The 16,748-nt window shown below is 45.6% G+C and overlaps 1 protein-coding gene across 2 annotated transcripts; it reads right to left on the minus strand.

The window, feature by feature from the left end:
• Positions 1 to 522: 522 nt before the first annotated feature.
• On the minus strand, positions 523 to 9,282 carry PITHD1 (PITH domain containing 1). 2 transcript variants are annotated; one of them, XM_004603693.2, is made up of 6 exons: positions 8,951 to 9,280; positions 8,091 to 8,134; positions 7,339 to 7,416; positions 3,449 to 3,553; positions 2,346 to 2,454; positions 523 to 1,421 (listed from the first exon to the last, which is right to left on the minus strand). In XM_004603693.2, exons 1-6 carry the CDS (start codon positions 9,146 to 9,148, stop codon positions 1,320 to 1,322), a joined length of 636 nt encoding a protein of 211 aa, XP_004603750.2. In that variant the 5' UTR covers positions 9,149 to 9,280; the 3' UTR covers positions 523 to 1,319. The 2 variants fall into 2 exon arrangements, with proteins under 2 accessions (XP_004603750.2, XP_054994903.1); XM_055138928.1 differs by lacking the exon at positions 7,339 to 7,416 and having other exon boundaries at positions 8,951 to 9,282.
• Positions 9,283 to 16,748: the final 7,466 nt, after the last annotated feature.

Raw genomic sequence — 16,748 nt, forward strand, 5'->3', positions numbered from 1 at the left:
GACTCAATCCATTATGAACTGTTTCTATTGTATACATGGGTGGGAATAATGACCATCTCAAATCACCTCTTTGAGATACCTGTCTCCAATTACAGTATTGACTCAATTTTCAGACCACATGAACTGCTCACTTATTTTCTTCATTCTCATTCTTCTGGAGTAATTCAGTATATCTTTTTGGTTTTGGCAGTGCTGGGGATTAAAATTTAGGACATGCAAGGCAAATACTCTATGGCTGACCTACATCCTCAGCCCTTTCTATGTCATGCCACAAGTTACCTCCTTTTTTGTGAGAAATGTGGGTTCTTGACCCCACTTTTATCTTCACAAAATGCAGGTGAGTGTAAGAGTGTTTTCCACCTACGGTATGAGCTATGCTGGAGAAACTGATCTTGTGATACTAATTGTGGCACTTATGATCAACCAAGTCCAATACATCAAGACACTTCAAAGCACCATACAGTTCTCAGTCAAGTAAAATTTTATCAGGTATTACAAAAAACTCAATATACAAACATTAAGTCTGGCAAGGATTTATTAGGAAGTTTATTAGTCACAGTGAATAAAACGCCATCAACAGAAGAACTGAGATCTCCAAATTCTATCAAATAACATTAGGAACATCCTAAGGGGAATCTTACCAAAATCCCAGTCTTAGCTTGACCAGGATATCCACAAACAGAAATGATTCCCATATTCTCCCCAGACTGCTTATCTGTAGGAAAAACATCTTCACCCCAAGCTATTAAGCATCATCAGGATATTCTTGCTCTTTGAACTCTAACCAGGGGACACTTTTGCATGAAGGCGTCAAGCCTGATAAATCAACAAGAATACTGAATGATGACGGGGAATAAGCAAGCAGGGACAAGAATTTCAAGGTGGAGACCCTCCTGATGGTTAATACAAACACCAGGCTGAGGAGGTTTCACAAAAGTTTACTGCAGCCTAGGAATAGTTTCCATTTTTTAAAAACAAGTCACATAAAAATCCTGCCACAAAGCAACAAGACACTTGGGATCCCACGGCCACAATGACTGGGAAAGACAGGCATTACTCAGGACTGCCAGCTGCTGAGCAGCCAAGACCTAATTTTGGCAGTGCCCGAGAGAACCGCGATTGTCCTCCCGCAGCCACACCACCCGCCCCGGAGGTGTGGAATCTTCAGGAGGCCTGGCTTCTGCAGCAAGCCTCAAAGAAAAAGCTGGACAGAGGCCGTGGCAGCCGTCGCTCTCCAGAGCCCCACTTCTTTGTTCTTCCCAACAGGCTGTCGTACATCTTCATTGACAGAGCCCCTCAGTGGGAGCTTTGGTCAGTCCTTAGGAAATGAAGTGTGTTTGTGGGGTCACCTGATGGACTTTGTGGTCTGCTGGGTTAGCTGATGCTTCATAATTGCAGATGGTCACCTCATGTCGGCGAAGCTGCAAGAAAATTGAAAGGCTGGGGCATGCTGGCCATTTCCCAGACCACACACACTGAAATAGTCCATACTCAAGTTGACTTCTAGAAAATTCATCTAAACTTTTCTTCCTTCTGATTTTTTTTTTAAACAAAAAAAAAAGTTTTTATTGAAAGAAATATACTTAGAGAAGTATGAGGGGAGAGAGATATGTCTGGAGAAGTTTCTTCTAATACTTTTTATTCATTCCCTCACTATGATGGAAATGCCATGAGAACAGAACATGACCTACCTTGCTTGTAACAACTTCTTGTAACTCCTACTTCTGGTGCCCGGAATAAGCCAGGTTTTCAAAAATGTTGAATGAAAAAAAATTGGGGGGATTTTTTTTTAAATTTGTTTGTTTCGAAGCCACACCTGGTAGTGCTCAGGGGCTACTCCTGGCACAATGTTTGGAGGTTGCTTCTGACATTCAGTGGGCCATGCAGTGTGAAAGATTGAATCTCAGCCACCTACATTCAAAGATGTGAACTAGCCCTTTGAACTATCTCCTTTAACCCAGCAATGGGGTTTGGCTTAAAGTGGAAAATATTAAGAGCGCACAGCACAGGGTAAGACACTTGCCTTGAATGTGGCTAACCCTAGTTAGATCCCCAGTACTACATACAATTCCCTAGGCACTGCTAGGAATGATCCCTAAGCACCAAATTAAAAAAATAATACTAAAGTGAAAAAAGCTAGTATCAATTATTGTTTCAACTGCCTTTAGAATACCTATAGGTCAAACGAAGTCACTTAAGAGTAATGAAATCAAGAAAAATAATATATAGACCAGGAGAATCAATGTCTCACTTTCTCTTGCTCCTTTCCTTAATCTTGTACCACTGCAATATGCAAAGATATACACACATATATTGGAGAAGCAAAATTTCTAACCTTATCTTACCTCAGTCCATTCTCCTCTCAGGCCAATATAAAAGACCTTTGTGGTATCTGCTCCAAAGTTTTTTGAAATATGAATTGAGAGATGATAAACATTTGAAAAACGAGAAATTCTAGAAGATGAAAAGTGTGGAGAGAGAATATGTTAGAATTTAACAAATATCTCATTACCATACTAATAACAACTTCTGCAGGGCCGGAGAGATAATGCAGTAGGGTAGGGTGTTGGTCCTGCATGTGGCTGTCTCAGGTTCGATCCGGGCATCCCATATGGTCACCCAAGAACTGCCAGGAGTAATTCCTGTGCAGAGCCAGGATTAACCCCTGAGCATCACTGGGTGTGGTCCAAAAGTTTTGGCTCCAGTTTGTTGGAGGCAAAATTCCAGGCAAATATTGACTAAGGACACCCTGGGTTCTTTTTGTCTTGTTCTTGGACAAGCAATTAATTCTGTGAATATTTATCAAGCATCTGCAAAATTCTGCGCAGGGTGGAACAGAAAAATGAGTCAAGAAAACTTTTGTCCTGGGTCAGAAAAATAGTATAATATGTAGGACACTTGGCTAACTTACACCCTTTATCTACAGCATCCCCTGCAGTCACCTGCACACTGCCAGGAGTGACTCCTGAGTGCAGAGCCAGGAGTAAGCCAGCTGTGGTCCAAAAACAAAACAAACAAACCCAATAATACTTCTGCCCTCAAGAAACTGGAATGAGATATGCTCTATGACCATGCAGGAATTTTAAAGTCTGTCACTCTATTTGTAAGAAAAAGAAATAGTGAAGAGAGAAGGTGGGCACATTAATTTGGCCTACTGGAAGACCACTATCACAAAAGGTATTATGAAAACCTCTTTCCAAAAACCACCACAGTTATTAGTCCAGATCTGCCAAATGTTTACAAATCAGCATTTTTCCATTTGCCCCAATCTCTGCCCCAAAAATTGACTAAGCCAAGTATCAAGTCTCCTCCAACGTTTTAACTTGTTTCTGATGCTAATAGGAATGGGCCAAAAATAAATACGAGGCTAGTAAACATTAATGCATATCTGCTGACTGCAAATGAAAAAGTGCCAGCTGTTCCTCAGGAGTGCAGGTCTAGTACTTACTTTGTAGCATACTCTAATTCTCCTGTAAGATCCCTGTTCAAACTGAAAGTCTGATCTGGCTCCCTGTCAGTATCATCAAAGGACATCTGTGGAATGTTCTTGTACCTTCAAAAGGAAAGAAATGTACATTAGGGCTGGAGCAATAGTACAGTGGGTAGGGCATTTGCCTTGCAGGCGGCCTACCCAGGTTCAATCCCCAGCATTCCATATGGTCCCCCAAGAACCACCACAGGTAATTCCTGAGTGCAGAATCAGGAGTAATCCCTGAGCACCTCCCGGTGTGACTCCAAAAGAAAAGAAAAAAAAGTACATTACAGTTCCTAGTTTTTAAACTTCCTAGTAACTCATTTCCTTTAAATTCTATCAAGAGATCAAATTTTGGAAATGGCATTTTGCTGCCATTGTATATATAAACCTTTAATCAAATCTGAGTGAGTTAAGATCACATGAGAAGCAACACACAAAGGGAAGGGTCAAACTAGGTCGCATGCAGCACATAAGAAAGCAACTCAGCACATTTATACCAAACTGAGGGTGCTGACTAAAAAATCTTACTCAAAGGAAAAATTAATTTGGCAGAAATATAATAAACACAGTTAAAAGATCAGGTGACAATCATTCAAGTATTTTCTTTTGCATTCAAAATTACCTTGTATACTGAATCATTTTACAATTCTTTTTTTCCTCTGGTTTGTTTTAGGGCCAAACTCAGCAATGCTCAGAGGTATCATGGCTCTGCACTCAGAAATCACTCCTGGCAATGCTTAGGGGACCACATGGGATGGCAGGGATCAAATTCAGATCAGCCACGTGCAAGGCAAGCACTCTACCCACTATACTATTTCTCTAGCCCCAATTTTTAAAATTCTGTTTTTTCTTTTCTTTTTTTACAGTAAAGGGAGGGAAGGAGAGAGAGGTAAATAAAGATGTGTGCTCAAGAGAGGATACAGCTTCTACAAAGTGGAAAAAGTGTTTTAAAAAAATTTTTTATGGGGCTGGAGCAATAGCACAGCAGGTAGGGCGTTTGCCTTGCATGCAGCCGACCCAGGTTTGATTCCCAGCATCCCATATGGTCTCCTGAGCACTGCCAGCAGTAATTCCTGAGTGCAGAGCCAGGAGTAACCCCTGTGCATCGCTGGGTGTGACCTCCCCACCAAAATAAATTTACAATATATATACATATATATATATTTTTTTTGCTTTTTGGGTCACACCCAGCGATGCACAGGGGTTACTCCCAGCAGTGCTCGGGGGACCATATGGGATGCTGGGAATTGAACCTGGGTTGGCCACGTGCAAGGCAAATGCCCTACCTGCTGTGCTATCTCTCCAGCCCCCAAAAATTTACAATATATTTTAAAATAAAAAAAATGTATATACATTATTTTACTAAAAAAAGTATATATACCTATATATAAAATTTACGTATTTCTTTTTTGAAAAAAGACAAAAGGCTTAAGAGACTTGGAAAGTCAAATAAAACTGCTAGTGAGGAAAAATATTTCAAAGAAAAACGTTTGAAACAACTGGGAACAGCTAAGCTGTCTTCTCTTTGTTTTTTAGTTTTTTTGCTTTTTGGGTCACACCCAGCAATGCACAATGGTTACTCCTGGCTCTGCACTCAGGAATCACTTCTGGTGGTGCTCAGGGGACCATATGGGGTGCTGGGATTCAAACCCGGGTTGGCCCCGTGCAAGGCAAACGCCCTACCCGCTGTGCTATCGCTCCTGGTGCCCCCCCCTCGAGTTTAACTCACAAATTCTTAAAGAACTGAGCCTGGGGGCTGGAGCAATAGTACAGCAGGTAGGGCGTTTGCCTTGCCTGCAGCTGACCTGGGTTTGATTCCCAGCATCCCATACAGTCCCCCAAGCACCACCAGGAATAATTCCTGAGTGCAAAGCCAGGAATAACCCCTGTGCATCGCTGGGTGTGACCAAAAGAAAAAAAAAAACTGAGACCGACACCACACCATCTCTGGGTTGTTTTATTAAGACACCCACACAGGAGGCGCCAAGATACCAGCTGCAGCAAAATGCATATAATTTAAGAGGGCAAATGTTTGCTTCAAAGGGTTTCTACAAATGATGCACAAAAGAATAATAATGGTGAACATTTATGAGCAGCATTATGAGAGGCAGTGTAGCACTCTAGTTAAAAAGTGTGTCTGAAGTCAAGACTTACTAGGTTTAAAGCCTGACCCTGTCACTTATCAGCTGTGCTACAATTTCCTTATCTGTAAAGGATAGTGATAATATATATCCTATATAGTTGATGTGGAAATTATAAATAATACACATTTTGCCAATTTTGTATATCTCCCCTACTTCATGTGAATGGCTGTAATTTTAATTTCTTTCCCTTTTAAGACCACAGCAGACGGTTCTTGTAAATTAGACTGTGCCAGAGATCAAACTTGGTGTGCAGGGGCCAGAGCGATAGTACAGTGGGAGGCTATTTATTTTGCCTTGCACACAGCTAACCCAACCCAGGTTCAATCCCAGTATTCCTTATGGTCCCCCAAGCACTGCCAGGAGTAATTCCTGAGTGCAGAGCCAGGAGTTAACACATGCACATCACCAGATATGGCCCCAAAACAAACCAAAACAAACCCAAAACTTGGTGTCCAAATCATCTGTTCCAGTCCTTTGAGCCATGTCCCAGCACTGTGATTTTTATTTCTTGCATTTCAAGGGTTTGAACCCAGGGCCTCACACAGGTAAGGAAGTGCTATATGATAGGTTCCTGGGAATTCTGACTTTAATAAAGCAAACCTGGTCTTGAAATACATCAATGATATAACATTTTGTTTTACACCAGCAAGGATTTTTTTTCCCGCTCATCAACTCAGTTCTGTCCCTCTCAGAGAGCCTGGCAAGCTACCTAGAATATCCCGCCTGCATGGCAGAGCCTGGCAAGCTACCCGTGGTGTATTCGATATGCCAAAAACAGTACAAGTCTCACAATGGAGACGTTACTGATGCCTGCTCCAGCAAATCAATGAACAACGGGATGACAGTGCTACAGTGCAGTTCATCAACTCAGTGATGTAAGTGGTATAACAACTTTGCTATCTAAGGGACTAGCAAACTCAGATGAAAGAGTTCATGTCAACAACACAACCACACACAAACACACTAATTTCAGCTGTACAAAACAGCAAGGGGAAAATTTGACACTAACCCCAACAATAGAATTTATAATGATCATTTGCAATCTATAGCTGGGTTCTCAAGAAAACTGCAGTCATCAAAGTTTGACATTTAGAAGATGCTTTCTGAATTAAGGTGCCTTACTAAGTACTTTGAAAAGAGAAATGCTGTCAGGTTTAAAGGTAATCTTAAAACTCAGGAGTGGGGCTGGAGCAATAGCACAGCTGGTACGGCATTTGCCTTGCACGCGGCCGACCCCGGTTCGATTTCCAGCATCCCATATGGTCCCCTGAGCACTGCCAGGAGTAATTCTTGAGTGCATGAACCAGGAGTAACCCCTGTGCATTGCTGGTGTGACCCAAAAAGCAAAAAAAAAAAAAAAAAAAAAAAAACTCAGGAGCAAGTGTTGAATGAAGAACAGATCAAGATTGCGGGGGAGGGGCAAAGGGCACATCTAAGGGTGTTCAGGGCTTACTCCTGGCTCTAAGCTCAGGGATCATTCCTGGAGAGTCTCAGGGGATCTTATGGGGTGCCAGCAATTGAACCTGGGTTGTCTGTGAAGAAGGCAAGTCCCTTACCCACTGTACTATAGTTCCTGTCCCAGACCAAGGTATTTTATTTAAAGGAAGTGGGAGTAGGGGATAATTTAACCCAGACAAAAATTGTCTTCTGTATAAAATGCTACCAGAGAAAAGAAAGAAAACTAGAAGTTTTTTGAGGGCGTAAGGCCTTGCCACTTACAGTCTCATCTCAGAGGGGTGTGAGTCATCATCCTCTCCCATGATAATGATGCCCTTGAGCTTGACATTGCCTGTAAATCTGCCAGAAGGCAAAGAAGATTGTCAACCTGGGTTGAACATCTGCTTAGTTAGTAATGCTGAGCAAGACCCCTCTCCTTTCTGGACTTCATATTCATGTCAGACTTGTACTTGATACTTTTTCTTTTTTTCCCCCTTGTGTTTTGGGCCACAGAGGGGGGTGCTGAGAGGGTGGAGGAGCCAAGAATCCAACCTGTCGCTCCACCATGCTAAACATGTGCTCCATTCCTTTGGGTCATCTAGATCATTTCTAAATGATCTATAGACACCTGGAATTCTACATTTCCTTTTTTGCTGTTTTTTGTTTGGTGGTGCCTCGGTGGTCCTCAGGGCTTATTCCTGCCCCTTTCTAAGCCTGGGCATACTCCTGGCTATGTGCTCTGGGATCAATCCTGGAGGAGCTGGGAAGGGAGGCATCTAAGCCAGGTCGACTCTATACTCTCTCTCCAACCCCTGGAATTCTACAGTACTATGACTTTGCAAGTTATCTTTCAACAAATAAAATTCAACAATTTCTTTTTTCTCAGTCTGCACCAAGAAAGCTATGATGCGTTCTTTAAACCCACCACCCTTGATTTACCCCATTGCTGGAAACAACCAATGAATGAGAGGTTCCTAGTAAGTCAACTGAGTACAGCCTACTGAGCCGGAGGCAAACATCAAGGAGATACTTACGGAATATTAAACAGAAGCTCTTCATCAGCATCACTTTCAACAAACTGGAGAGGGTGGGGGAGGGGGAGGAGAGAATAACAGATGTTTGCTAAGAGGCTACAATTTTCCCTGCATCTCCCATCCTGTCCGAGGACTCAAGTACAATGCAGTCAACCTCCTTTGGCTTTCCAGGGCTGAGTCACTGGAGGTTATTAAATTAATGACCACACACCATCCAATCTGAGGGTTCTTAATAGGGTGCCCAAGAACGCATTTCCAGGGCGGACCAGCCTTGTGAAATTATGTGCAAAGATCAATGCACCCTCTGCTTTCTGTTTGTTTGTTCTGGGAAGGCCACACCCAGCTGTGCACAGGGCTCAGTCCTGATGGGGCTCGGGGACCATTAAGGAGTGCGGGAGATCAAGCCTCCGGTCACGAGCATGCCAGGCCAGCGCTCTGCCCTCTGCTTTTCAAATGGCTCTGGAGCCCCAGTGGTGAGTGCTCCGGCCCGAGTAACTAGCAGCTTCTCCCTGGCCTCTCTCCACCGCCCGCGGTCTTCAACAGGTGAGACGATCAGGATACGGGGTCCAGCGGCCAGGAAAACGCCCCCACGGCCTCGCTCCTTCACCATCTCCCGCCACTCCCCGCAGCCCCGGAGCTGAGCGTTGGCATAAGTGAATTGCCAAAGACCCCACCCCCCATCCCGTCCCCCTTGCCGGGTCTCTCGGTTCCTCTGCAAGACGGGGGACGCACGACCTCGTTCGCCTCCCGAAGAGCCGGCAGGGGGAGGGCACGGGGGGCCGCGTGGACGTCGGACTGTGCCCCCTGAGCTCCGGGGAGGCGCCGAGAGCGCCGCCCGCCCCAGGCCCGGAGAGGCCCACCTTGGAGCGGTCGGTCCGCTCCTCCCACGGCTTGAAGACGCCGCGCCCGCTGCCCTCGAGGCTCTCGTTGAGGCACTGCAGCCGGTCCAGGTCGATGCGCAGGTACAGGCCGTAGGCCAGGCCGCGCTGCTCGGGCGGCTCCTCCCGCTCGGCGGCGCAGCGACAGCCGCCCCCGCCGTGACTGTGGCCGTGCGACATGGCGCCGCCGCCCGCCGGAGCCCTCGGCCCGCCGGAACCCTCGGCCCGCCGCCGCCGCCGCCGCCGCTGCCGCTGCCCGAGCCGCACTTGGCCCGCTGCAGCCGCCAAGCGCGCCCGGCCGCCGCGTCGTAAAAGGCGCCCCGGCGCGGCGCGTGCGCCGGAAGGGGAGTGGGCGGGGCCGGGCGGCAGACGTTTGACGGGCAGGTTCCAGGTGGCCCAGACTGGCTCCGCGGCGGCGTCCGACGCTGTGGCGCTCCACGCTTCACGTAGAATCGAGCAAGCGAGCGAGAAAAGCTGCACTTCCTAGTATATGGGGGTGGCGTTGGGATATTGATAAGGTCCTGGAGGGCGAGGAGGCAGCGTTATCGCGGCTCACAGGTGCACGCTTCGGCGCCCCGCGCCCGCCCGCCGGCTCTCACCACCACTTTCTTTACTTTCCCATGAGAGGGCCAGAGCCCTACCTTCTGGGAGAGGAGGTCTACGTCGGCCGCTGACGCTGTGGCACTCTGAAAAAGTCATTTTTCCCCATCCTGAGACTTTGCTTCCTGGTCTGTAAAGTGGGAATGATATGTTTCATAGGATCGCGGTGAATATTAAATGAAGTAATGCACTTTAAAAACAGCTCAACACAGAACTGGAGAAAGTTCAGAGGATTGGAGAGCATGCAGGAGGCCCAGGTTCCACCTTCACCTCCTGGGCCTCCTGGCACCACCAGGAGCCACCCCTGGGCACCACTGGGGGTCGCCCCGCCAAACAAAACAAAATATAAAACCAACAACAACCAAGTACCTACAAAAAGAACTCAACAACACAGGTTGAGTGGTCGTAAGAATTCAATAGCTGAGTCAGTTTATAGTTCAAGTCCAAACACTGTCTCTTACTAGCTGTATGGCCTTGGACAAGTGATAAACCTCTCTGAAGTCTGATTGCCTTCTGGAAAGAAACGGAGTAGATGACTCCTAAGTCCCTGCTCTATGTGACAATTCAGAGTAATTTTTTCAAAGGGCATTGATTTGTTTTGGGGACAAATCCAGAGATACTTGGGGGTTACTCCTGACTCTGCACGCAGGAATTACTCCTGGTCGACTTGGAGAACCATATGGGATGCCAGGGGTAGAACTTAGGTCAGCCACATGTAAAGCAAGCCAGACATGTGCATGTGAAATATGCAGTTCTGCCCTTTGAGCTATCTCCCCTGTTGCCATAATAGATTGGTTTTTGGGAGCCACATCCAGCAGTGTTCAGGGCTTAGTCCTGGCTCTGCGCTCAGGGGTCACTACTGGCGGGATTCTGGGGATAATACATAGGGCCAGCTACATTCAAGACAAACACCTCACTCATACTATCTCTCTGATCCCCATTAATAGATTTTTGGGGGGTCTTGGGACTACACCTGGCAGTGATCAGGGATTACTCTTGATTCTGCACTAAGAAACTACTCCTGGTGGTGCCTGGGGGACCATAAGGGGGGATGCTGGGGATGGAACCCAGGTCAGTGCCCTACTCGGCTGTACTATTGCTCTGGCTCCTCCATTAATAGATCTTTAAATCCAATTACAGAACTGTCTCTGGCTCCAAAAATAGAAAATAATTTTTAAAAGATCACACTTCTTTTCTAAATCGCTATCAGCTTGGGCAGTTTGGGGGGGAAAATGAGAATATGATGTTGTTTTCTTTTCTTTTTTTTTTTTTTTTTTGCTTTTTGGGTCACACCCGGCGATGCTCAGGGGTTATTCCTGGCTCTGCACTCAGGAATTACCCCTGGCGGTACTCAGGGAACCATATGGGATGCTGGGAATCGAACCCGGGTCGGCCGTGTGAAGGCAAACACCCTACCCGCTGTACTATCGCTCCAGCCCATGATGTTGTTTCAAGGCAGAACAAAAAAATATATCACACTTAAGATTCAGTTTATGGAACTTTTATTTCACATTTGGGTTGTGTACTCAGATGTAATGTAAAATGATTTTCATATTGTAGGATGAGGTCAAAAGAACTGAAAGTCAGGGTTAAGAGTTGATTTCATTTTCAGGGTAGAATGTATTCCTCTCAGTGGGGAGGGAGAAAGACAGTCTATAGAGTGTGGTATCTAGACAGAATGGGTAAAATACACAAAATCCATCCATTTGTTAATATTTTAATGTTATAGCACTGTAGCACTGTTGTCCCATTGTTCATCGATTTGCTTGAGCAGGCACCAGTAACATCTCCAATGTGAGACTTGTTGTTACTGTTTTTGGCATATCGAATATGCCACGGGTAGCTTACCAGGCTCTGCTGTGCGAGCAGGATACTCTCAGTAGCTTGCCAGGCTCTCCGAGAGGAACGGAGGAATCGAACCCGGGAGGGCCACATGCAAGGCAAACGCCCTACCCACTGTGCAATTGCTCCGACCCTTTTAATGTTATAGCTCAATTATTTTTTTCTTTTCTTTCTTTTTATTTTTTTAACATTTGGCCACACCTGGCAGTGCTCGGGACTTACTCCTGGCTTTGTGCTTGGGATCATTCTTGGCGGGTCTCAGAGGACCATATGTGGTGCTGGGAATAGAATCTGGTTGAGTTGTGTGCAAGGCAAGCACCTTACCCGTTGTACTATCATTCTGGCCCCTTGTTTAAATCTTTTTGTTTGGGGGCAACAACCACAGTGGTCATTCCTGGCAACTTGGGAGCACATACACTGTGGGTTTTAAACACAGATCTCCTGCATGCAAAGCACGCACTCAATCCACTGAGCTATCTTACCAACCTGCTCAATTCTTATTTTGTTTTGGGGTCACACCTCAAGTGGTGTTTGGGGGCTGCTTCTGGCTTTGGTGGGGGACCAAGAGTGGCAGGGATTGAAGCAGGGCTCCAGCATGTGTCCCAGTTCCTTGTATCATCTCCCTAGCTTCCTCATTCAATTCTTCATGCAATACACAAGTATATTGTGGTGCTGGTTCAAAATAACTCAATGTCACGCATTATTTCTACTTTTGATCTTAGCTTCAAGACAAAGGCTTAGCAGGTGGTAAGTGCTTAGTAAATGTTTGATTGAATGATATACACAGTAGTTTTGCTTTGAGAAGACTATGTCCCACTATGGGACTAACATAGTTTTTAAAAATTATTATTATTTTGTGTGGGGGAGTGGCGGGGGGGGCATGTTGGAGCTATACCAGGAGTTGTTCAGGGGTCATTTCTTGCTTTGTGCTCAGGAGTAATCTCTGGTGGTACCCAGAAGACCATATGCAGTAGCAGGGATCAAACTAGGGATGGTCACATGCCAAGACAGATGCTTTAACTAGCCCATCTCCAGTATCTCTGGTTACTAACATAAGACTTAGCCCAGATTTTTGGCTTCTCTTCTAATTTTTATCAGGCATCATTGTGCTAAATGCATTCTGTAGTTCATCTCCATCACTTATTTTGTTTCCTCCCATTGAAGATGAGGTAACAGAGACCAAATGAAGTGAACGAAGTTGCCCAAGATCAGATGAGGCTTGGAAGTAAGTAACCAAGTTTTGAGCACATCCAAATTTTCTGAAATAAATGGAAGTTAGTATGTTGCATCAACTAATCTATGCTGTATAATAAATCTCCAAACTGGCACTTCCTGGTGCTGAGCATATTGTTTAAATGGTAGTACACATGCCAAGAAAGTCCCCAGCACTGCGTGCCCCAATCCCGCCAAGTGCCGTTGGGTGGCCCCCACAGCAGAGTGGACCCTCTGCTCAGAGGTCAAAGCTCTAAACTTCAGGCCTTTGTTATTCCCTACAATTCTGACCGCTGACCGCTCCTGTTCTTGGCCAGTTTGATGGGGGCTGATCTTTGTCAAGTCCTCAATACTCACTTTTGGTTGGCTGATCGACTGAAATGACAGGAACACACGTCTTCCACATTACCTAAACTTAGTCACAGTGGTAGCTGCAGAGCTACAGGAGCAAGAGGGGGAAGAATCCAATTGCACAAGCACTTTTCTGGTTTGTTCTGGTTTGGTCTGGAGGGACCTTCCCAAAGGTGCTGCACCTGGTAGTGCCCCTGACCATGTGTGTCGGATATTGAACTGGGGACCCGATGCAAGCCAGGTACGTGCTCCAGCCCTTTGAGGTATATCCATGGACTCATGCTTTATTTTTTGCTGTGTCAGGTATTGAACACAGGTCTCATGCATGCAAAGCATGCACTTTACTATTGAGACAAGTCCTGGGCCAAACCCACAAGCACTCTTTTTTTTTAAAATTTGGCTTGGGGCCACACATGGTGTTGCTCAGAGCTAACTACTGTCTCTGCGCTCAGGGATCACTCCTGGTGGGTTCGGGGAACCATATGGGATGCTGGGGATCAGATTCAGGTCAGCTGCATGCAAGGCAAACGCCCTACCCACTGTACTAATACTCTAACCCCTCCACAGGCACTTTATTTTTATGTGATAATATACCTATAATTTTATTTAATTTTATTTTTATAAAGTTGTTCACAATAATTACAAATAATTCAAAATTCCAACATCAATCCCACCACTATTATACCTTTCCACCACCCTTAATTAGAATTTTCCCACCACCCTGGCCTGCCCCAAATGCAGACCCTAAATAATTTATTTTGTATTGCTTGTTATAAACAATCTGCTAAAAATGATCCCAAAAAGTTTTTTTAGAAGAAAATGTGTGAAGATTGTTGAATCTCACCTTGAAGCCATTAAGCTGTTTTATAAGACATTACTAACATGTTGTTACAGGTTGAGCCTTGTGTGCTAATATATATATATATATATATATATATATTATCAAGATTGGTTGCCTTCTACTTTACAACCCATCAATTGTGGTGTGTTGTGGTGTGCTACTCTTGATACATCAGTTGTGTAAAATATGAGATGTTGCATGGTCGCAAATGCTCCAGGGATTCTAAAATTTAAATAGGGTGATAAAGTTGAAGTTAAATTTATGACTGAGTGGTGATTTTGGGGTCTGGAGGCATCTCTGCAGCATCTCAGCTCTCTTCTGAGATTTCTGAGTCTCTAGATTATGGCCGTTAATGAGCTTATATGGCACCAGAGGCAGTTTGTGGGTGTGACAGCCAGGTTCCTGGAAGAACATGAAGATGGAGGGCAGTCACCCATCCCCAACTCTGTGAGAGCCCAGAGATTTTGGTCACAAAATCCGTATGCTTGAGATTTTCAGCAGATTCATTCTCATGTGTGAGGCTCGTCTGGAGCCTGTGGAAATGGCCATGAGCATGGCAGCGATTGGGTTCTGGAGGTTTTCAGCTGCCGAGGCTCTGCCTGGGCTGGTGCTGGGCTCACTCGCCTGCCTCCACGGTGCCCTGGCTGAGACTCAGTTCACAGGCCACCCCCCGCTTTTTTTTCTTTTTGGGTCACACCCGGCGAGTACAGGGGTTCCTCCTGGCTCATGCACTCAGGAATTATTCCTGGTAGTGCTCGGGGGAACATATGGGATGCTGGGAATCGAACCCGGGTTGGCCACGTGCAAAGCAAATGCCCTACCTGATGTGCTATCACTTCAGCCCCTCATAGGCACTTTTATTATTTATTTATTTTTTGCTTTTTGGGTCACACCTGGCAATGCACAGGAGTCATTCCTGGCTCATGCACTCAGGAATTATCCCTGGTGGTGCTCAAGGGACCGTATGGGATGCTGGGATTCGAACCCGGGTCGGCCGCGTGCAAGGCAAACGCCCTACCCACTGTGATATCACTCCAGCCCCTCATAGGCACTTTTAAACCCTCATCTTCTGTAAGTTTTGTGGGTGTTTTTTTTTTTTTTTTGCTTTTTGGGTCACACCCAGCGATGCTCAGGGGTCACTCCTGCTCTGCATTCAGAAATTACCCGTGGCCGTGCTCAGGGGACCATATGGGATGCTGGGAATCTAACTCGGGTCAGTCGTGTGCAAGGCAAACGCCCTACCCGCTGTGCTATCTCTCCAGCCCCCTCTTCTCTAAGTTTTGCCGGAGTCCCTTCAGCCAAAAATAATTTCATGGTCAAATCCAAATGGGGAGATGAAAGTTAAAAGACTTTGCTTTTTGATTGAAAACTATTACAAAAATAATTTTTTTTGGTAACCCTTTGTGACCCTTCACACCCCTCTTCCCAATATACCTTTATTAGCTACTTTCCATTGTGTAACAAATTGCTTCCAAATGTAATAAGACGATTCCTTTCCAAATTGTACTTAGGTTCTGTGAGCCAGGACTGCCTTAGCTGGTGATTATGGCTCTCTTGTGAGCCTGGAATCTTTAGAAGGTTGGAATCGGGCTGTAAGATTCTCCTCCAGAATGGCTTCCTCACTGCATTGGCAAGTTCACTCAGACTGTGGCAGAAGACGTTCAGTTCCTATATGGATCTTTCCATAGGTCTACTTGAATCTCTTTGCAATGTGGTAGCTAGGGAGCTTTTACCAGAGCAAATGACCCAAGAGGAACGAGACAGTAATCACACTCTCTCGTGATTTGTCCACAGAAGTTGAATATTGTCAATTATGGATTGAATCTAAGTTTCACAATATATGAGGGCATCATGTACAGGTGAGGGTACAAGGAGGTAGAATCTATATATACCAATATATCTGTATCTATATATCTAACTCTGGAATGGGGGATGACAGCACCTGTCTGTGTTGGGGAAGGAGCTGGCTAATGGGGATGGAACTCAGCCTCACACGTGTAAGGCTGGTACTCTCCCTAACCCATGCCATCCATTTTATATTTCTATTATAAGGGTAATATTAGATAATCCATAAAAAAGTTTGGAACTCTTTTGAGAGGGGAAAAAGCATGATAAGTGTCTGTTTCGAAGAAAGAGTTTAAGTAAACTCCGTGTCTTGCTGAGATCAAGACTTCTGCTCTTTGCCCTCTTCTGGTAGGATGGGAAATTGCATTTGCTACGGGGGCTGGACTTAGAAACCAGCCCTTGCAAGGCTTAGGTCTGATTTGGCAAGAATGCCTGTCCCTGCAAAAAAAATAAAAATAAATAAAAATGGGGCTGGAGCAATAGCACAGCGGGTAGGGCGTTTGCCTTGCCTTGCACGCAGCCAACCTGGGTTCGATTCCCAGCATCCCATATGGTCCCCTGAGCACCGCCAGGGGTAATTCCTGAGTGCAGAGCCAGGAGTAACCCCTGAGCATCGCCAGGTGTGACCTTCGCCCCCCAAAAAAAAGAAATGACAGGGGCGGGGTTGGAGCAATAGTACAGCAGGTATGGCATTTGTCTTACAAGCAGCTCACCCGGGTTCGATCCCTGACATCCCATATGATCCCGAGAGCACTCTCAGAAGTAATTCCTGAGCACTGCCAGATGTGACCCAAAAAGAAATGACAGGGGCCATTTATGGAAATAGTTTAGGGGGCAGTGTGATATTCTTTAGTGACAGGGAGGGGATAATCACACCCAGATGCGTGGAGGTTACTCCTGGTTCTGTACTCTACAGTGACCCCTGGTGGCACTTAGGAGACATGCAGTTGTGGGATGAAGGCAAGCACCTTAACCACTTAACCTCCCACCCAGTGTAATACTCTTCACTTGCTTAAAAATAACACATGGATAGCAGTTTCCTTGCCCAGGGTTCCTGAGGATGACAGCAGGAGCACCTCATCACACCCA

This window comes from Sorex araneus, chromosome 5, assembly GCF_027595985.1.
Source record: "Sorex araneus isolate mSorAra2 chromosome 5, mSorAra2.pri, whole genome shotgun sequence".
In the NCBI taxonomy this organism is placed as follows: domain Eukaryota; kingdom Metazoa; phylum Chordata; class Mammalia; order Eulipotyphla; family Soricidae; genus Sorex; species Sorex araneus.